The sequence below is a fragment of the Danaus plexippus genome, assembly GCF_018135715.1.
Source record: "Danaus plexippus chromosome 9 unlocalized genomic scaffold, MEX_DaPlex mxdp_26, whole genome shotgun sequence".
Classification (NCBI taxonomy): Eukaryota; Metazoa; Arthropoda; class Insecta; order Lepidoptera; family Nymphalidae; genus Danaus; species Danaus plexippus.
In genome coordinates this window covers 1,203,481-1,227,999 of record NW_026869848.1, presented here as the reverse complement: position 1 = coordinate 1,227,999, position 24,519 = coordinate 1,203,481, and the positions used below count along the sequence as shown (strand labels likewise).

At 32.6% G+C, this 24,519-nt stretch overlaps 1 protein-coding gene across 6 annotated transcripts in view; it reads right to left on the bottom strand.

Annotated features, from left to right (window-relative positions):
- LOC116767620 (uncharacterized) overlaps nt 1-24,519 on the bottom strand; it is a 186,563-nt gene that overhangs the window by 67,003 nt on the left and 95,041 nt on the right. For 4 of the 6 annotated variants that reach the window (XM_032658024.2, XM_032658023.2, XM_032658026.2 and 1 more), the window contains one exon: nt 14,245-14,381. In XM_032658024.2, the coding sequence (XP_032513915.2) occupies nt 14,245-14,381 (137 nt within the window). Of the gene's footprint in view, nt 1-14,244; nt 14,382-21,965; nt 22,214-23,310; nt 23,539-24,519 lie in introns of those variants that run through there. The other 2 variants (XM_032658027.2, XM_061527405.1) reach the window with 2 other exon arrangements.

Below are 24,519 nucleotides of genomic sequence, written 5' to 3'. Positions count from 1 at the left end.
TTCATGGTTAAATTAACGAAGGAAAATTATTTTCTTATCGTTATTCTGGTGTTCTTTTGTCCTTTACGATTAGTTGGAACAATTAAAAAATTTATGTCACACCCATAAAAGCTGAATTGTGACTATTCGAAAGTAATCCTTCTAATACAAACTATTTGTTAGGACAAAGGTCTTGCGTATATTACAGAAAATATTAGTTACTTATAATATTTCCATCTTATTCGTGTAATATAAAATATTTAATAGATGTACGTATGTGTATTTTTTAAATCAAATACATGTTTTTTTTTTAGATTTAAAATAAAACACATAGGCTACGTATAGGCTGGGAGACACTATAGACAGTTTTAAACACAAATGAAGCGATGGATGCCGTAAGTAAAATCTGGTATTAAAGTAAAGTAAATCTGTTAGCCGATATCACATAGATGGAATTTTGTAGATAGTAAATATGTTTAAACTAAAATAGTGTCATGTTTTAAGACAATTTAATTCATACACCTATTCCCTGGTATCCGGAAACCAGTGACGCAGTACGAGGGCACCTGATCTCAGATTTATAGCGAGGGCGACTTGCACCGTGTTGACAGATGCTACACTTCTGTTTTAATTTGCCATAAATATAGGAACGTCGACGTGTCTACTATACGTATGTTGCTCTTGATTAAAATTACGATGAGAGCTAAAGCGAGTAAAAGTAAAAATAAAAGAAAATAATTGAGGGTGATACGAAAAATATTTTCAAGTCAGGTCATAGGTAAAGGATGTGATTTTTTTATCTATTTCCGACCAAAAAAATATCGTTAGTGCAAAAAAATATTTTTTTTTATATATATAAATAATACCTATCATTAATATTCCATTTAAAAAACAATGAGCAAAGATAAGTAAGAGAAAGTTGTAAATATCAAGCTATAGACGTTAACGCGACAACGAACGAGTCAGAAAAAAAAGATTACAGTAGAAAAATCGCTACATTAAAAATGTACATTTTGCTCTGATAATTCCACGGATCGACCAAATAAATTTCATACACGAAAGACATGAACACTCGCCATATCACATAATAGCTGTCAAGCACGCGCCGCGCGATATTTCAAGCAGTCAATAAAACGAACAAAGGACGCAGACAATGCTCCATGGAAAGCCGTCTTTAAAGAGACATCAACTTCTATAGCACATTGTATTATTTTAGATCTTTGCTTCAAGAACGGCTGGCGCGTATCACAGGTGCCAGGTGTTTTATTTATTAAGTGAATTACTTCTGGAGTTAAAATCAGATCGATATAAGTGTTTAAAATATGATGCAAAAACAATCCTACTTTGTTTTTAGATAGAAGCGATATAATTTTGCATATGCTTTAAAAACATGCTGTAAAATATTGTTCATAATTCTTTTTCACATACGTCTTTATTTTTGTGCCAGTATTTCGTGTCTTGGACCACACCATGCGTCTGTAAACGTATCGGTTGAGGTCTCAAATTCATGCGTCAACCGCAAACCGATTAAAGCTAAGGTCTACAAAAGACTATAACCCTTTAAATGCTAATGGGGTGCCATAGACCCGGAATGAATAAGCGCGAAAGCCTATTTCTATAGACTCGTTTGAAATGTTCATTACGAGAGAAGATTACGTATATTGTGCTCTCATTTCGTGTAACCTCAATCTGTTCGAACCTTTAAGTTACGGATGTTTGGCAGTTAACATAATTTAACAATTTTTTTTTTTAACCGTCACTCCGTTGACAACGTTTTTTTCGCTGAGCAATCATTTTTATTTAAAACATTACTTCAAGCACCGAATCGATTCTGTTTCAAATTTTACCTTTAACTGATGACATTTAGGACTTTCGCGAGTATTCATTTAAATGAAACTAATATGTTCTGAATAAATAATAATAATTAAAAACCCGCAGCCAATCCGAAAACATTCGTTTTATTTACCTTAAAATAGTTTAATAACCACGGACTAAAATACAGTTTCGATAAATGTAAATGTAAAACTCATATATATCAAGTTGTAGATAAGATAGTTCCGATCCCAGCCTCTAATAATCTTCAACAGCTCCACCGCGCCGCATCATATTCAGTAAATGTTTCAAATTTCAAAGTTCCCTTTAATGTTTGAATAGCGGATTCCCTTCGCAAATAATTACCTAAATTAGGGGAGAGTTTTACGCACACGTAAATAATTTATTAGTGCTTTCACCTGGGACTGAATTTTGAACGAATCCGGCCATTGCGTGCACGCGATAAGGTTTATATTGGTATTTGGTTCTGAGACTTAATGTTTTACTTTTGAGATACAAGTTCCGATTGAGCGTCAATTATTCATAAGCGATAATAATGTTTGTCGACTTGCTCGGTTGTTTATAATTAAATCGTATTTGTACGCCTCGTTCATACTTGAATGATTTCGAGAAATATCTCCGTTCTTATAAATCCAATTCAGACATCTGTTAAAATGTATCACGAAGAAAGTTTACTTGAAAAAAAAATTATTTTTAAATTAAATTTATTACATTTCTTAAAACAAAACAACATCTCAAATTGTATTAAATAAACGATGTATGTGCGCCGAGATTTGTTGTAATTTATAATATATTTATTGGTATTGAAATATAAAATAATGTATTTTTCTTACTACTTTGATTATTATATACTAAGATATTGTGTGTTATGTATGTATAATATAAACACAGGGTATACTCGTACGTAGTATAACACTGAACAAAAACGTTACACTACAACCCATTCAATTCTAATTCTATTATAAACATCATAATAAAATAAAGAAAAAAATTATTGGTATTGATTTGAACCGCTCTTTGAAAAAGTTGAAAAAAAGATTTAGACAGAAATACAGATAGTTTAGAAAATGTGTTGATTGAAAGTATTTGATCTTTGCTGCTTTTGTATTTCATCACCGTTCCAGTTGTTAGGAGCAATGTGAACATACAAAAACAATATGTCATGTAATAAAAATGATTTTTGTAATACTTATATGTTTGCGAACTAAATTGACCTCATAAGGTTAGGTAAGATTTTTTAGAGTACACATCTAAAATAAAACTTAATTCTCGGATATACTATTTAAATCAAAAACGGGGTTATTTCAAGAAAAAACGGCTTGAAACTGTCTTATACCTAGGGGCTTTTTATATAAAATTTTTATAAAAATGTAAAATTAGACGTCGTGAGCTCAGTAACAAAGCTCATACAGTTAGTCCAGAGCAGTACGCAACAGAAATTAAGACATCCTTGGCGGTTGATGACTGACTGACAGACACTTCCATCTCGTCTGCTCGTGATCACGGTTGATGCAAAATAATAGAAACTAATAAATACTTAGTTTGACCGAAATAAATTGCTTTATTTATTAGCTGTCAAACAAAAAATATTTAAACGTTTTTATGATGAAATAACAAATGTAACAATAAAAAAGTTACGTCACGTGTTGTTAAATAGCTATGTTACTACAATTGGTAGACATTAAATTTCCGATCCGAAGAATATTCAGGTGGGGCTGAACTTATAAACACAGGGTTTTCCCATTTTAATCTCCATACGATAATCGAGGGGCGACATCTGTCTACAATCTGCATAAGTTTGTATTTCGCACAATTTGAGACGCGCTGGCCTTTGAATTTATATTTGCATCTACAGGGCGTTACTTTTATGTTAAATTGTATCGTTGGAATGCTTCTTAAAAACATTAACTGGGGGCACTATATAAATATTTGTTATAGCATAATTAACACACGCTGTATTTTCGTTTCAAATTGCGTGTTGAATAATATAATTGTTGTCAAATAAATCAATATATTATACGGATATATTTGCCATGTACATGAAACATATAAGAAAATAAAACTTATAATATTAAAGTGAAATGATAAATCCTCTTTATATTTATAATTTTTATTATGCAAGATTTATAAAAACTTTCAAATATTAACAAAATCCAATCACCCCCACGGGCTGCAACCCCCGTTATTATGAGTTTTCCCGAATTTTCCCTCAGGTTTTCATTAGTGGGGTGCGTTTTAGTGAGTTATGCAAACAAAGGGAAGGGGTGCCAATGGCAATAAGCTGCACCGTGCAGATCTGTTTTTTATTTAAGTATGTATTTATATACATATATATATATAATAATCTAAAGCAAAATACTCGTGGTCCAATTTTATAGAATCACAAAGGTTTTTTTTATAATTTCACAGTCTCAAATCTCGACAACAGTATTTAGTCACAGCAAATAACTTAAACTATCTATTCGATTGTAAAAAATATTCACCTATATTTATTTTCAGTTTAAGTCAAAAAAGTAACAAGTCGGAACGGCTTCAAAACGTAACGATCAAGCCTACCATAACAATTAATATACTTCCGAAGTACAAAGCAGATGTAAATGTGTTTTCTTTGTAAACTTCGCACCCAATTTGAATTTGTATTGAAAGTGTGATTAGCCGTGTTTGGTGTCGGCCTTTAGCGCGTCCGAGACGTTTTGGGATTTTAAACTCGAATTATAATTATTAACTAATTGTATTCATCAAAATACTTAACGGCAAGTTCTAGTGGAAACAATTAAATTTATCTTGGCACGACTGTATTATACTAGATAACTTTTATTTAAATTATTCATATCCTTTATTAGCAATTGTTAATTCATCTTTGAGGGCTTATAATATGATAAATTTTTTTTTTCTAACAAACTTTAAATTGCAAAGCTCAATACTTTCGAATTTCCCAGCCGAAGTTTCTGCCCCAGGACACCTGCAAACGGTCTAGACAGGAAAGCGAGGGACAGTTTTTAACTAAAACTTTTAAGTGCTCGTTATTTGTTACAAAAGGACTGAAGCACAATTAGGATGTCACTTGTATACACAAAACATTCATTACAGCTTTCAAAGATATGAATTTTTTATGAATATTAAGTGTTCTCTAAACGTTGCAAATCAACAATCAAATATCGATGTCTTATCGGAAATACCTTTTTATTTACTGTTGTCTATGTATATAGAGTGTTTGGGATTACTCACGGCACAAAATAAAATTAAAATAGCGGTAAATAAATGAAAAACTATATCAACATCAAACGATAAGCGGGCAATAATATTCATTACTTTGAAGAAGAAAATTTTTGAAATTGACTGAAAAATATTTTTCAAGTACGTTCTGAAAGGAAAACTAATGCGACCTTTTTATTGGGAATGTGTCGGAGGGCTTTGACAAAAACGAACTACAAAGTGAACTGAGGTGCGTGTGCCGTCAAAGGCAGACTGACGACACGCCTCTAGCGTTACGTGAGGCTTTGATTCTATTTAGCAAAGTAATATGACGGACATTGAACTTAATTATATTAGGAGAACAATATTCCGAGTATTTTATTCTGAATAAAAGATATAAAAACATATATTTTTTTTCGAAAACGAGTTGCATGTTTCATTCGTTTAAAATAGTACGAAAAAACGCCTGTAATCTGGACATCAATTAAAAACTTTGAGAAATAACACGATACTGTTTTTAAAGGACTGAGTTTTGATGACAAAGTTCGGAATTATTGTCGTACACAGCAACATGTTTGAATTGCGAGGCGAGATCGCCTTAGGGCTTCCGGTAGGGCCCTAAAACGAGGATAATTGAGACAGGATACGCGGCGATGGCATGATCAACGTTAAGTGGTCAATTGATAGCCATGGGTGGTCCACGGCCTGCCAATGACCTGCTGTTGATGGGACGCTGATAGAAAATTAAAAACATTTAGAGTTATCTAAACTAACTTGACCTTTTTAAGACTTTGTAAGATACAAGGCAAGAAGAAATCGCTCAATAATTTCTTCCATAAAATAAAAAGTCAAAAGAGGAAACTCAGAGAAATTTATATAAGTTCTATTTCCTGCAGAACTGCTAAATTGGGCTTCCTTATTACGTGGAGCCGTTGTCAAATGCAAATCAGTGGGGGCGTCTTTTTCAGGGGCATTGAAATATGACGGCCATAAACTGCACGCTGACTGGAACACCTGACGGCATGGTCACCCTATTATCGCATAAACCGAAAATAGAAATGCAAATAGCATTGATTTCTACTTTATTTAGATTGTTGGATAATCCTCACCGGCATGACTCAGCTCCATGTTTGTAAATTATCAAATCAAGTATAATTTGATCATAAAACTTCAATAAGTTAAAAACTTTTTAACAGAATAAAGCATACGTGAACCGGTAAATCAAAATTACTCCATCAGCACAGCCCTTGCAATGTGACGATTAATTTCTTTGTCAAAAGAGGAACAACATCTACAACAATTCCTAATCTGACATCAGTGCTGTTTCATTTGTCGTTTAATTGCGTGCACCTGTATCGAACAATGAGATTCAGAAATAGAAGTAATGGGAAACATTTTTCAAACCTTTGCATTTGCTCTTGACATTCCTGTGATGAATTTTTCCAATAAGCTCACCATACACTGGTAGATTTTCGTGCAGCCCTTTTTGTTATAACATTCCACAGTGTATTAAATATCACGTAAGCTATGCTAAACTCTGTAATGGAATTTATGTTGTCAGTGAAATATTAGCGCATATTTCGTCAAGTAGACGAACAGAATTCAGACTGAATCCGACATTTTGAGGGTACTAGTCTTTTTTATATGTCCACGTTCATGACCAAAGAAGCATCAAAGTATCCAGAACTTGATAAGACTCTAAAACGATTAAAACTTGAAAGTGCGTTAAAATGGTATTCAGTATAACAAAGTTTTTACATTTTACGAGTTGACTCGTTTTAATTTAATTGTCATCTGATGGAGGACGTCTTAGTTGGTAATTCAGACATTTGCATAACAAACGGAATAAAACAAAAGACCGCTTGAAATACGCAATTGGATTCAACATTAGAATATACGATGCATATATATGTATGTATATTTAAAGCAATTAATCTCGCATATGGGAACTTCTTTAGAATTTATCGCAGTAAATTATGTTTTATATCTTCGATTACGGTCTGGGATCAATAAAATGCACATGCAGTTATGAATATTTTTCATAGCGTACACTTCACATAACACCCCCCCAAAATGTTTATAGCAGCCCTGAGGCAGAGGGTGCTGTTACAAATTCAGTTGTGGTAACAGTTTTGCAAGGGGTTGTAAATAGTATTTACTGACTTGCCAGTTAGAGTTTTTTACTGTGTTATTTATACACGTAATTTGCAATAACCATCTGTGAGTATTAGAGCAAATATGTTTAAAACGAACAGCGTGTAAATAAAATTGCAGGCGCGTAAATAAAAACAAAAACAAACCATCATAACTGCTGAACTTGAATTATTCATATTATTTTATTACGCCAGGTAACCCTAGGATATAAACCGGTCTCGTGTCAAGCAGCACATGGCTCGCTAAACTAATTTATATGTCCGTCTGTTCCCACTAATTCCATAACACTGCTTGCAGACATATATCATAATCAACAATGGCTAATGCTGTTTGTAGGATCCCGTTTAAACAAAATTTAATATTTGATTTTATTTCGTACAGTAAGGTCATGTTAAATTTTACAACAAAATATTATAGCCATACAGATATGAGTCCATCCAAGTTTGACGAAAACAAATAACTGAAATTATAACTACTAAATCTTTACGTCGAAAACATATCAGTGGGACACAATATGAAACAAAGTTTCAGTATAATGTGAATTGCACCACAGACACCGACAAACTTCACTCATTGTGTTCACGATCGAGTGAATGACTGAATGAATCCTCTCATTGAATAGATGAATGGTATTGTAGTGAATATTATTTTATTCCTCACGAACGAATCTTGATCGAATATTTTCAACCAAAATTTTTTACGTAGAATTCTTTTATTTTTTTTATTTCTTTTAAGTATCTGCACGAAATTAAGTTAGAATAAGAAATACCTATATATAAATATATGTAAGTTTTGTCTGAAGATTAAGACGTCTTCGAAGCTGGTGTGGCTTATAATCAGAAACCATATAATCCTTAGAATTTCGATCAGATTAAACTGCTGCGAACTGTATGTGTGTTTGCGCTAAATTTTGCAGATAACACAGACTCCACAATGCAGTTTAGTTTCTCTAATTTGATACCTAAGATTACTGCGAGCTTCCTGTATAACTTTAACTAACCTCCCGCTTATCCGAAACGTGGCTTTTAATTACATTAATTAAGAAAAAAAAACTGTAAAATCAATTCCTGTTCCTTTTTACTGGTAAACTTTTCCATCATAGATTTTTAGTCTCCTAACAGCGTCTTTGGTGAAATAAAATTATCGACAAATTGCCTGACGTCAAAGACATACCCCCTGACGTTTATTAAGAAACCACTGCAGCACGTTGCACTAATAAAGTCTCGTCACTTTGTCCGCCATCTTGTGTACACCGCCATTTTGTGACGTGTGTTTAACGCGCACTTAATTACTCTATGTTACATGATATGACGTTATTCCTGTAACATATTGCACGGTTATAACAGAAAGCATTAATTAAATAGCTCCCATTATTAACAATTAACTTCCACTCTCAGAGATCGTTAAATTAAAAAGCACTTCCGTGATAAAAAGTAACAAAATATATGATCACTTAAGGAATGTAACAGAACAATGAAGGAATTTATTTACATTCTTATTTTTATTAAAGAACAGATCAGAGGGACAAATAAAAGACAATTCTTCAAGACGGGAACCGTTTCAATGCGGCATACATCAAGAGGGCTTTACAAATGAAATAGGAAGGACAATATCTCAAGACATGATTCCCTAGGGGGCACTTGAAGGAATATCCCGGACCCTAAGAGCAATCTTGACGATTATTAAAATCATATATCTTATGGGAAACGGTATGCACCCTGATTTCTTGTTGCATTCCCTTGTAAGTAATGTATCTTATTTTAGCTTTTGCTGTGTTTGTCATTTTATATATATTATATATTACCTCTTTTAATAATGACATAAAAGTGTGACAGTTAACCTTCAGTGTACTGTAGGAGGTGTAACATTTTAATTTATTTTGCCGGTTTTTTTTTATAACTAATATTATGAAAGAATAGAAAGTTAAGGATAAGACACCCTCGCAATATCTCACGTAATCTACTACGTGGGAACGTAATATTATTGTACGCTTCATACTTTTCATTCTTTGACTCATTCCAGCATCTCATTATTTCACTCATTCGTTCTCCAGTCGCTTGGATCGTCTTATTAATCTTATTAATGAAATTTATATGTTTCTCGGAATTTTAACTAGACAGACAGCCGTTTATTAGTAGGATGTACTAGGTTCTCATAAGGTAAGAAGAGGTTCAAATGAGCCAAGATTGCAATACTCTCGTATGTTACACTTATCGGTATCATTCTTGAGACGAAAAAGCGCAAATAATTCTAAGTCAGAGACCGAGATTCTGAAACTCTCATTCCAACGACGGACTTTTGAATGCAAAAGTCATTTCGCTGCATTTCAACTTCTAATATGAATTCCAAGTTTGTTGCAAGTTCAGAAGAAATATACATATAATTTAAACATTATATAGAAGTATACTGTTACTCAGCTTGTTGTATATATTTGTTTGGAAAACTAGCGTATCAAAATGAAGTGTTTGTAGCCGAAAGCAAAGGTCAGTAGCAATCGATATCACCTCAGCGTTGGTCGAAACACGAGTGGAATATAAATGAAGTGAATAAAACTTGGATATTATATACAAAAGAAAATATACGATCTATATTATAATATATATATATAGAAGAGTTAGTGCAATTGGCATGTTAGTAATGAATCAGTTACGTTAATAGGTTAAGTGATGTGTAAATATAAGATTTCGACGAGGTGTACATGCATTGCATGTGTCTAAATAGATTTTTTTTAAATTACCTTTCATATTATTCATATACTACTACATATATAAAGTTAGTACAGGGTGAAAGTTAGTACACAAAACATGGTTTAAAACGGGGGTGTAGTTCCTGTACAGTGATTTATGCTATTGAGGGCCAAATCTGTTTAAATTTAAAACGGAGAATTACATCGCATGCAAATGCGCTCTCCCCGCTTGCGAAGGGATCTCTTTATTTTGAAAACGTTACATTTTGCTTAAAAATTCTAAACATTTTATATCAAATAATTCTAGATATAGTTTGCTGTGAAATATCTACGGATTAATTTATTTGTGTTATTGCGGTGAACAGCTATTTTTAGATTCGACGAATGTTTTAATTGACGACATTTAATGCACACATTACTCTTTAATTATTACGCAAGGGATGTTGTTGAATTATCATAGACCATAATAATTATATTTCAACAAACGAAAATCACTTTGGAAAAGCTTTTTAAATTTACACTTTTAAAGCTGTGTGCGGATTGTATAAAACGAATACAAAGTTAACCGCCATGTTAATTAACACAGATAATTAAATTGTACGCTTGCACAGATATTAAAAAACATACTCTATTCACGGAGCTAATTGCGATCCATATTAGAACAAACAACCAAATGAAAGGACGACAAGAAAATGTTTGGACAAATGGAATCTAGTCTCAAAACTTATTTCATACAAAAACAGCCTTTGTTGTGACGAAATAGAGTTCACTATATGAATGTTTTGTAGCTTTTTAATGTTGGTACAGATGTGACAAAGATGAGGGGACGCCTTTCGTTTAATTCTCATTGACGAGTGCTGCCAGGTTTGAAGTTTGCATAGTGTTATTTATATTGCGGGTGTTGCCAATTAAAATAAGTTCGTCTGTTAAATTCCGGTTAATTTTAATTTAAAACGTGTTCCAATTGTAAAGAAATAATATTTGGTTTCAATGAATTTATTAATCTTTATAGTTCCTATTCTTATATTTTTTTATTAGCATGAAGTAGTAAGCGTGATATGTAAAACCACTTCTTAATTATTTCGGACAAAACAAATCTCTTTAACAATATATGTCTTATTGAATACAAACATAAAAAGATTTATTTGACGAAACAGCCCACATATAAAAAATTAATAAATTATGACACTGTATAACTATTTAAATTTAATTATCTGTGGAGATAGAAAATATAAGTAATATGTCTGAAACATTAGCGTTGTTTCGTATTAATTCTGTTAGTTCAACACGCTTGACGCTGGTGAGCTTGTTTTATGGTTTTAAAATAACCCATGATAGTAAACACGTGTCCCAAAGACCATCGATGGAACAGCTTCTATTACTCTAACCTATCTAAAGGGCGATTCCAATCATCCTTGTAATATCATGCTTAATTGGATCAATGTTATGTTATGGAAATTTTAACCATGAATGAAATTTAACTAAAATATACAGTTGAATGAATTGAATGATGTGAATCGAAATAACGATAAGATAATGAATTATAACTAACTAGGTATGATATTAAAAACATTCCACGTATTTTATTTTTATGTATGAAACAATATGAAAGCTTTGTTAAGTGTTTGCTTTCCTAATGAATTCTTCGAGGAGAGCTCGGGTTGCAATAATTTAAGATGAGAATAAAAACGGGGAGCGCCAACTCCTCAGTGTCGTCTAACAAACAGAACGATTACCGGGACAATTATTGTGCCGGGTCGGATATCTGACGTCACCATGACATAAAAAACGAGGGAGATCATATTAAAACAGAATCGTCCAAATAAGATGTAATTATAAGACAAGCTGTCGTGTGTCTATACTAGAATTCAAGACAATGTTGTATGGAATTTTAAAAAAACGTTTTTCCAAAAAAAAAGACAAATACACTTGAACGTATATACATACAGTACCAACACCAAAAATGTAGTTTTAAAATTTTGTCCGTCTGTATGTTTAGGCTAACCTGTAATCTGGTGTTATTCTGACCGAAATTTCACTCGTAGGAAGATAGTTTCAGATAAAGGAACTTACACTACTTTTAACCGACGTCAAAAGATAGAAAGTTCTTAATTAGACTAAATGTGTTACGCTATATCTGCCTTTATTAACTTTTTTTTATTTCGAGAGCTCTCTCGTCTCGAAGTTTTTTCACTGTCGCCACGTCAGGATCTGATTGAGGGGTCTTCGACAAGTCGAACGCATCATACATATGATACGGCCTATTTCAAAAGGTGTTTTATATGACTCCGAAACCGCGGGCAACAGCTGGTGTATAAAAATAATAGACATCATTATGAAAATTTTAAAATATTTAATTTAATATAACAATCGTTTTTACAGTATACAAAGTTATAAAATAATTAAACTGGCAAGAGATTATGTTATTTGATCGCCTATTTGTGGGACGTTTTGAAATTATAAGAAGAGATTTTGTTAACCACTTAGGAGTATAGGATTGCATCGTCCCCTACTTCAAGGGTGTTTGTCTGAGGATCGGATGTCTCATTATTTTTGATTGTAAAATACAATATATAGCATATTTCAATATCAACTGTATTACCTTACGAGACGGTTAGAATAATATGATTTATATAAAATGTACCTTTAAAAACATCATCAAAATAAGCCGTGGATAAATTTCTATTTCTCCAGCTTCCATACGTTTCAAGTGCACCAACTACATTAAATTATCTTGCATCATATGTAATAAAGGATTCGTTTTAGTGCTACACGTCTGCCAACACAATTTGCACCTTAAAGCTATAAGCTTACGACGCGATTACCCTCGAATATACCCTTATATCTGTTTAGTAGCTGATTTCTCACACTCTGTGATAAGCGACTCTATGATGACAGCATTAAGTTCTATTTTGATTTGTGTATAAGTTTTTATGATGATTCCTATATCTCCCGTTTATTATTTATAAGTTTTTGAAGGGGGATCCCGTAAATAGACCGTGGATTAGGTCGGGATCGGAAGATGAAGTTCATGGTTAAGTTGTGTTTTCTAGCAAATTCTTAACACTCGTTTAGAAATATAAATATACGGACAAAGGTGCAGATGCAATGTAGAATAGAGAATATATTAGATTTTATATTTAAAATTCTCGTAATTGAATGGCATAACTTTCATAATGCTTACTCCAAGTCTGCATCCTCACACAATACACGGGGCGTTAACAGTATTTCATTAATCAATCTTTGCACACGAATCAACGTAAGCTATTCAATGCAAAACGTGCAAAACTTATGTATGTGTGACAATACTAACTTGAACGCAGCAAACTGACCAATACATAATTAAATTTAAATTTTTAATTCAAATTTTTTTTATGGCCAAATAGTTTGGCACAATACACTCAACGCCGGTCTATGTTGCATGGGGTTAAAAAAAAAAACAAAACCCTATCAATGTTTTTTAGACCGCATTAATCGCTTTATCTGAAGGTCCCTGAATGTTTTTCTCTTCACCAGATGTTAGTTCGCAGCGGTGAGGACAAATCCTGTGACGGTACGCTGGCTATAGCATTATTTATTTTGGTCTCGGTGAAAGGCTTAACAAGTCATTAAATTCAACACGTCTAGTGAAATAAAATAAAATACCTATTTAAAATGAGAACTATCCGGCTCCGTGGAATTTGAATTTTTGAAAATGGAATGTCAAAGAAGTTGCATTCCGTATCAAGCATTTATAATAGAAAAAAAAAATTAATACCATTGCTTGAACTTAATTCAAAAACTATATATATATGTTATAAATATTATTTAACGAAACCATTTTACATACATATAAGGCATAATGTAATGGGCACATTAAGGATAAATCGATTCTTGTTCTGTATAATTGACTGTAATCCATGTTTAAATTAAATGGCGTCATAAAACCCATTTACAATCGATTCAATTGAGAGGTGATAGTATTAACGAAATAACCGTTATTTGTAACAGGATGAGTGAATAATAAAAATATATATAATACACATAATTTTAACAGGTATATTAATGGAGCTATAGATTTTCAAATATGATTATTTTCTGCGACGATTTCCGATATCAGACCGATTCCTCATCACGGTAATTAAAGAAGTTTTGTAGAGTTTTAGAATTTATATCTCCAGTAATCGGAGCGGTGTCGTTGGTAGCGATAAGCTTTTCCGATTGGCCGATGGGCCGTTACTGTTTGAAATTCCTGATTTACGGCAACGATCCGAACTGATTCGACCCAATTTAAGAAGGTCCCTCTTGGAGAATTCAATTTTTCATCAATTTTCATTTTAATGGACTCCAAATAAGGAGAATGTAGATTATCCTCGCTTACAGATTTCGTAGGTTAGTCAGTGAAAGTTGTTTGTTACCTGGCAATCTCTCGTTGTGCAGCGTGCAACTTGCCAGTGAGACGCGTCGCGTCGGCCTCCGCGGCGCGCGCCCTCGCTTCCCAGTCGCCGCGCGCGCGACGCTCGCGATCCGCATCGTTGCGCGCAGCACCCTCGCGCTACACAACATCATAAACATATATAGAATCGTCACAAGTTACACATAACAACATGTCACACGGCTATTGGATTGATCGCTTGGAGATAACATAGACAAAGGAGCTTTAAAACCTATCAAAGCGGCGTCACGTGTGGACGTCATCCGGCATGCGTGACGTCACAAGTGGGCGACGCGGCAAAATTGGATTTTTATCGGGTTTGACGATAAAATACGTTTCAGACAACCCGTCGGATGCAGGCTCCGGGCTCGGATGCCGTGCTCCAAGGATTCTTTATGGTACAGATAGTGAATTTCATCATAACGCCAGATAATAAAATTTTTCCCTTTCAGGTATTTCATGCAGTAGAATCGACAACCTTTCCGCTCACAAATAAACCTCATTTCTTATATAGACGAGTAATTCAATCGATCACAGCCGTATCGATATCCTGTCACACGATACATTCTCAGAATAATCTCGGATACATCGCTAATTGTCACAATAATCACGGGTGCGATATAATGTTTACTCCACCAACAACTTGTCTATTAATGGCCAAAATAAACGTACATATATATTCTGTACGACCGATACGCGCTACCTGCAGTTAATCGGTTTAGCAGAGATTTTATCTCTATCGTCTCTTAGGTTATAGTTCTAAAGCGTTCATTGCTACTATCAGATTCAGCTATGATTTTCGATTGTATTGCCCGATTTATTATATCCTTGAAATCAGTTAGTCCTGTTTTAAATAAAATTAACTTATTACTGATTATCAACTACTATTATCAATAACAACTATTTGTTATGTTGGCATAATAATAGTGGACTTTCTATTCACTTTAGGAAAATATTAAAAATAAATATGCTTTTGTAATGTAACTCTTTTAAGATGAGCTTTAAGTTAAAGTTTGATGGAGTTTTAATTGAAAATTAGTCTCGGCCGTATCTTGGCTCCAGTTCATTTGGTCTCAGTAGACTGAGTAATTAAATTTACTTTTACCGGCAAGACTTGTCAAACATCTAGGTAAGATACAACTTTTAAGATAACCAACCAAGTTTCACGTCTTGTTGTGAATTAACATTTAATTATATTAATTTCTTTTTTTTGCTCAAATTATAATAATAATTTAAAAAATATTCCTCCAATGCAATATGCATTAGTGATTAGCTCATGGTGGAACTTATTCAGCCAAACTAAAAATTCACTTTTTCCAATATAAAACTTTTAATTAAAGGAACATTAATGTTTAATTTTCACAACGCCTCTTTTTAACAGAACCAATTATTATTTATTTAAATGAATGTAATGAATTTAAATATATAATTTCCCGAACGTATAAAAACCGTAATAGAAATGTTTGTATAACCAAAAACCTAATGAAGCCCTCATTCGGAGCGTCCAATACTTCACGGCCGTCAAGCTGTCAACTGTCAGAGTGACGGTGACAGAAGCGTCTTTTAACGTTAATGTTTCCAGCCGATATAAAGTTGTTTTAATAAAGTTATCAATGAGTAATGCATATATATTATAAACACACTCAAATTAACGTCTTTAATTTATTAGTTTTAACGTCATATTAATGTAAAAATAAAAAACCTTATTGATGTAAGGTAATTAACAAAACGCATTTTATTTTGATAAATATTCGATCCAAAATTAAAGCTCACAATATACACGTAACAGTGTTTTTATAAAAGAATGAATAATATTTACTTTATATTTCATTAAAATATTTACAAAAATAGGAGAATAATTTAAAGCGCCTCCTGAATCTCGTCAAGTGAGTCCAGAGAGCCAGTGTTGACAGTGATGGATCATCTCAACGAAAAAAAGAGCATAAATATCTATTTTAATAAACATAACCATTTATAAAGTCAAAAATATCCCTCCGAATGATTTATTTGATGTTTTATCAACGAAAATATCCCGTGTTTAATTCGATTGAAAATGGCAGAGTTTAGTTGGTTATCCTACGGAACCCTTAAAAATGTGTTAGCTCAACAAATATCCTGGACCTTGGGAGTCATCCGTTAAATTCTCAAAGAACTTGGCACCCTTCTTAATTCTAACACAAACATACTTTGACAACTTCCCTCTAAGCCCTAGTTTGTTTAGGCGTTAGGTATTATACATTCCCCTAACATGAAGTCAGCAAATAAACTGTCAAATATTTGGAGGTAGGCAGTAATAGAGTTTTGATTTATCCTCTGACTTACAGGACAGTTTAAACGTTCTGTTCAAACCTCTCATGTGTCATGACGCATACTTGTTATTTAATAAAAACATATCAAGTGATAATTTCTTGTTGATAATAAAATGTATTGTACGGCTATAATTAAAATCTAATCTCTCGTCCGCGTGGTTTTTTTTTTCAATGTGATGACGTCACTGGCGAAACAATGACTCGTGATTGGCCGAAACGCCGGCACGCGTCTTGCACGCGGCATCTTCACTAGCGTAATTAGTTAGGGGGTATAACAGAATAGTGCAATTTACATAATGTATTGGCAAAATGCTTGCAAGTTAACGAACAACTAACAAAATAACCATTAGGGTCCATTAAAAGGTTTAATTTCAGAAAAGTGGGCTAATGAAGATGCGTGCTCTGTATTACAACCTATCGAAGTACATTAGAAAAAAGTTAGGATTGATTATAATGAGCATAATATCAATAAAAAAATATCTCAAATTGAATCATCACAGTGTAATCTACGCGAAACTACATATGGATTGAATTAATGAAAAATTAATTTAAAAAAAAAAAACTTTGATCCATACCCCATAGCAAATAATGAGTCACAACCTTCCACCCCTCTGAACGACCCTCCAATATAGTATATGATAATGATAAAAAATCATTCACATATGCACTGATTCAAACTCGTCATCATAATGTATTTATTATAATTCAATTTACGAGTCTGTCATTGTGAGGATAAGCCTTAAGAAACCTTAAGAACTTACATCATAGTCTTGTTCGCTCCGTACATTCGTCGAACTAGTTCTTGCAATGAGATTTTTTGGAAATCTTCCGTGAAGACTATTTATCTGCTTATTTGCTTATTTTATACTTATGATATTTGTTTATGATTTTAAAATTTTATTAACGGACCACGTAAATACTTTTATCAATGAAATTTAATTTCGTACACATCAGTAAATGTGTTCGTTAATGTTTGTACCGTTTTGTTTTATATCTAAAATTGATATTTATAAACAAATCAATTGCAAATAAAATATTGTTAGTGTACCGATAATGACGGACAAATATTCTATACAATGACTCTTTAATTGCTTTATAACATTGAAAGTTTGTTTTAACTGAAAATCTGAAGTATTCAATATAGTGCGTGATTAATAGTGAGGATCGAGTTATAATGTCGACGTAAAATATACGTTTTTTATATCTCAGTGTTATTTATCTGTATCACTTAACCTTCACGTTGGTAGTAACAATTACCTTGTCCTTAATACTTTATCGTAAACTGATTCATTGCTCTCTAACGTCACTATCATTGCCTCCCGTCTTCGCCTGTGCTTTGTACTTATTTTAATAAATTTATATTAGGTATGAAATCTATAATCGTGTAGATGTAAAAGTAATAGCTGAACCAAATTCCAACCACCCGAACGGGGAAGGCGTTGTGCATTAGGATCGTTGGTCTGAGATCAAAGAAGTGTAAATTTTAATAGTATTTATTATACAAATGAATAACAAACTATCTAATATATATGTGTGTGTGTGCATAAAATATTTATACTCATTGTTAAAATTGACCTCAAACCAACTTCTGTTAGTTTAACTATTTCATGTCTTTCGTTAGTTTAAAATGTTAGTGATGTATATTGTGATAGATTTAATTAAAGGAATCTTATTAAAAAATATTACAAAACTACACTAACATTAAATTTCATTAAATTTTATGAGATAAAATATGTTCTCTAATAGTAGGATCATATAGCAGTGAGCGTGGTGTAATCCTGATTGTAAATTAAGTGTACCTATATATTAAATTAAATCCTCTTGTAACTAGAATAAAGGTTTTAGTTTGGAGGACAGGAAAAACAGTATTTACTAAGAACCAGCACTGAGGGTTATAATCCCGGGGGACTGTGTACTGTCAGCAAAAAAATAACAGCAGTAAATAATGACTCGCTTTTATGAGCCACATTTGTTATGCTGGCTTCTATATTGACAGGGAATTGTTAGAATGTATGGCGTCCTATGTTGATAGATTATTACGATATAATAAATATATTCTACATACCGATTACAGGAGAATATGTTAAGTTCTGTTACTAAACACTGTTGTTTCTTTGAAATAACAACTTATTTTATATGAACGTATTTTTTCCGTTCCGAATTAAATTAACAAAACGCGGTGATTTTTAGTGTGCACATAATGCAGTTTTCTCGTTCTTCATAAAAGTAATATTCGAGTGCATTTCACAGACGGTGAGTTTACGACCGTCTGTTGTCAAGGTTATGTTGTAATTTTCATTCATCGTAATTACGTTAAGGCTTAATGTTAAATAGAAATCTAAATAATTATATTAGCCCATATTATATATTCGTAAAAGATGACACGCACACACACACACTCATATATATATATATATATATATATATATGAGTATATATATATATATATATATATATGAGTGTGTGTGTGTTTGTTAAATAATAATTATATTTTGTTGACGTTATAAAATCCGAAGTTTGTGAGCTCAAACAATAGAATTTCGGATAGCACCGTCACAAGCCACGGTCCGCTGCATGTTTTTAACGAGTCCAATGATCAGAAGAGATGCCCTTCTGTCTGGTTTAACTAATTGGTGATTTGTTCTCTACTTTCACTATGGAAATGTAGTTTTTCGTGATACTTGTTTAATATTTAATAGCAGGCAGGTGATAAATTCAATTCGGGATCGCTTAATCAAGAATTTTTTTACTATCGTATACATATATATATATAATATATTTTTAAATATTTCTCTAGCAATCTATATTAAAAATAGTTTCTTTATCAGATTAACAATGTACAATAAATGATTATCAAAACAATATAATATACCATCTTTCAAACCAGAATATATTTTTTTATAATACGTACCAAACGACCAACTCTTTCATCTCATGCTAAATATCAATAAATCTAAACGTTGGTATCTCAATAAAACTGTCACCAGCGACTCTGTTTAATGTTCCGACTACAGATATACAGCAAACGTATTTAATATTCGATCAAATAAATACATTGTTATATTTAAAATAATATTTGTAATGAACTTTACATAATTAATTATCTCTACATAGAACGTAGTTCTTACTGCATATATTTTAAAGGTATTTAAGGAAACAGTGAATAGGCTTAGTCAGGTAACCAAACACTATCCTCCTCGAATAAAAATAAATATAATCTTGATAAAACTTTTTTTCCAAAGATTTGTTGCTAAATAACTACCATAATACAGATGTCATTTAAAATTTAAGATCGCAATTAAAACCTCCTTGACCATTATTAACATTAAAGTTTATGTAGAGTTTGTTTGTTATCTGTTAATTTTATTTAAAAAAATTAACATGGAGTGGCATTGATATACAGCTAACACATATAAGTATCATCTCGGTTATGAATTTAATTATATATTTTTTATAGCGGTAACATTTCAAACGGTTTGAAGTATTGATTTCCACTACCCTCGCAAAATGTATGGTCTAAAACAATTTAAATAAAACTGTGATCACGTACCTAATACCATAAATAAAATAAAAAGATGCTTACGTTTACAATAGTTGTAATAGAATTTCAATAATTATGAGAAATATAAAAGAACTTTATATAATTTTAGTGGCTTTATCGCATCCAGGACTGAACAAAATTTACCTCTTTATAATTATATTATACATATAATTTATTAAAATAGGCAAAAGTGTATAACTCGTACCATACGTCAAAGTTACCCCACAAAAGAACGTAAGGGAGGATTTGCAGAATTAAATAAAAAAAAGCACCAAACTGGACATCAAAATGGCGTCAGTTTGGCATCCATTATTATTATTGTTTGACGTCTGATTGGATTACTACAAGCGAGAGAATAAAAATAAAAAAAATTGGAGGGAAAACACACGTGCATTAATATGTACTGGATTATATCCAATGATGGTACTTATATTGAAGGAAGAGAATCTGAACGTCTTAAAGTCTTTAAGTGTACATAATTTTAGAGTCAGGCTGGTGATGGAGAGGAACTCTTCATTCATCAGTATAATAAGCTCGTAATAATAAAAATTTAGTTCAGAAACTGAACTGTCATTTAAAATACCTTCCAAATGTCACATTAAATGACATGTGACACCTATAGTGACTTTTTCGGGTTTCAATTTCAGGCTAAGCAATACTTCATTCATACTCATTCAATAAATAAAGAAAAAATTTCTGCAAATTAATATTATACACAAATATTACAATCTCGATATCAAGAAACTCTATCGAACAAATCGGTAATGCAATTATGCGTTCGACACAACTAATCTGCGAGTGACATCCCTGATGGTTCCTGACGTTTTATTGGACGGCGGCTGCTTTGATATAGCCGCCTCGCGTTTACTATCACCAATTAGATACGGTCTGTTCTTTAGGGCTGTCAATTACGATTACATTATATCATAATATTTTCTTATGAATATTATGTTAATGTTCACTCTTATTATAGTCTAATATAAAAAAGAACTGAATTTAGCTACAAAAATATTTGTTCTGGCAATTTCAAATAATCTATTTTCCAAAACAAGCAACTTTCAAACGTAAACAAGTAGTAAAAACTACATAAGACATAGTAGAATTGAAAAATATATTTCTTACACAAACGGATATTGAATTTTCCCGCACTCGGACCGGAAGTGTGTGGCATCGGTCAGGCTTTATCTTGTTAGTGTAACTCGGTTTGTAAACATATTTTTTAAATCCTTTATGACCCTCTGTAACCGACTCTATATCCTAAAGAGGTTCAGATCACATGATGTTCGTTTTTGATGAAGCGAGAAATGGTGACAAATGACAAAAAATAAAGAGTTGGGAAAATTTAAATATATACGAGGATAATCTGAATCTGAAATAGTAGGATTAAATTTAGAAATGAACAGATATTACCATATATATATTAATGAATAAAATTTTATTTAAAATTCAATATCTCAATCGCTAACTTCAGAGCCCATTATAACTTATATACTCTTATTAGTTATATATTTTTTTCACGTATACCTAATCTAAGAACCGCCCATACAGCCGCAAACTTCGAATATATTGCCAAAAAAGGTGAAATATATATATTTCACCCGACAAATAACATTGATTTACAAGCTTATACGCGACACAAATAACACTTTTAATGGCGAACGTATCTTGGCGGAAATTCCTGCAATAAACTTGGGATTTATATCATAGGAACTTTTTTTCTCAAACAGGGGATTCGGTCTTTGTTTGTCTATGGGATCGTCGAGTACAAATTAACACAATGGAGCAATACAAAGACAATATGATGGAAATAATTTTGAAAAAAATAATAATAGTAATTCAAATTCATATACTAACATGGTTTACACCGGAGACCCTGGTCTTGTTCAATTTAGATAAATTGGTGCCCATCCGTAGCCATTAATGCCGGTCCTTCCTAACAACTTCAACCCAAATCGAACCGTAACAGTGTACACATAGAGTCAAAAATTACACGGACGTTACTATACAACAAATATTTGGCACATTTAAGGACACATACATTAGACAATCCTTCACTATCACAGTCTTTGAACACAGAGTACAGTCACAGGTTCGCGCGGCGGCTGGAAATAAAGAATATCTTAGAAAACCTGAACAAACAAAACAAAACAACAGCAAAGCTTTGAAATAGATGCGTTCCCCAGCAAATAGTCAGAGTCGATTTAGTTAAAATCTCCCGAAACGGGCGAAGGAGATGCATTCATTGAGATCTGCCCACAGCCCGTGGGCGGACCGGAAAGTGAATCAATTGGTATCAATGAACGCTGCTTGACTTTCAAATGGACTTGTTAGACATTTAATTTATCTGTTGACACATTATTTACTATTCATAATTCTCGTTATTTCATATCTATTTTATGTTTCTCAAACGACTTCCACTCGCAGCTAATCCGATGAAATCATTGACATTTTTAATACTGATATTAATTTACATGTAATCGCCATGAGGTTTGTAATTTATAGGAATTTTAATGGGATCCTATTAGCATCACTATCCATGGGGTGGTGTGGTGTAAACCCATGAGTCACTGCCATTGCAGTCGTTTAATATTTACTATCGCTGCCTTCGAATCAATAGCGGGGACGTCGCTTTGTTTATTTACAACATACATATGGTTTTGTCTAATTTAAAACAAATTTTATATACAACTTAAAGTATATATTTATTCAGCAACACGAGTAACGATTGCATTGAATATTTTGTTGTTGTATAATTTAATTTTAATGCAGTGCAAGCGATCGATATCGGTAGTTTTAAAGTCGACAAACGAAGGGTTGCCCCCTAAATAGATTTTCATGTAGATTAATTTAAAACCACATAGCTAATAGATGTGGTCGGAGCGTTAAAACTTTCAATTATTTTAAACCAAGAACTCTATAATTTACATAATTTTGGCATTTGGTCTTATCTATAAGGGCTACTATGATTGCATTTCCATTGGACATGTGCTTCAATATTTGCCAAACGGCCAGTCCAACCCAATGTTTATTCAACAAACCAATATTTAATCCTCGAATTTAATCACAAAACAAACCATCAATTATCATTTAAATTCATGCGGGACTGCATCGTATGCGGTTAGCTAAATAAAACGATATGCAAAAACAAAACATACATAGGGAACTCAAATATAATAAATATAAAATAAAATAAAATCACCTTGAAAAACTGATACAAAATAATTTTTACTCCTTAACTGTCCGTTTTTAGAGAAAAACACGTGACTTTTTGTTAAATGGATGCAAAACGTACGTACACTACCGTGGACCAAAATATATCGTGAGGTAAAGTCTTTTGTTTCTTAATAAAAATCGCGGGCCACGAGTGATATTATTTCGTATGTTTTAAGTTCAATACGTCTGAACCCGCACGTCCGCTCAGCTCGGCAGACCAGCTCGCACTGCCTAGTGCCTCGTCCTAGACCGATCACTCTCGCCCGCACTCACCCTTATTTTCGGGGCTCCGAGGGCTCAACTTATTTGGCCTCTTTGTATCCCTAAGAGGGGTAAATTATTACGGTTTTGCGATAACATAATAGTACGCTGCACTAAATAATAGAAAGGATGACGCTTTTTACTGACCGTTAAAATATTGAATTCCCAATAACCATGGCTAATGTACGGCCACAGATATATGGTTTTCTGAATCACCGTGGATTGTATGGCTAGTGTGAACTGAATATGCTTGTACGTATAAAATGTTGAGCGTAATTCCTTTTTGCACAAACGCAGGCTATAATTAAGGAGCTCTACTTAACGGTTACAACTTTGAAAAAAGGATAGAAGATTTTTTGAACTATCTAAAGACGATATTAAACTTATAATGAGCATCAAATGAACTGTACACAACAGTTTTAACATAAAACAATAATTTATGAATGAATCTAATTACAGAACAGCTGTGAACAAAATGCAACACAGAAATAGATCTAACGTAAGGAAACTTTCAAGTTTAAGCGACTGAGACGTTTGCTTTACACGATTTTACACTTTACATCAATCCGGCCAAGGATGATTGTCGCTTGGAGGAAATTAATGAAGAATATCAGACATTAATGAGACGGGTACTCGAAGCGTGGGACCACCGCTAGAGCTTTATATTTATATAGACGATTCGTTACACTCTCAAAAGTACGCACTATTACAGAGACTTACAAAACCAACAAATAGTATTCTATTTGAGCGATGCGATAATATTACTTAAAGTACAAAAATAACGCTATAATACTATGAATAGTTCCGACCTAACATCGTCTAAACTATCGGCTGTTTATTTACCAAACAACTGATTTTTCATAAATGTTTTAGTGCATTTAATTAATGTATTATAATCAATAATGTTAAAAAGAAACAAAAATCTTGGTCGCAT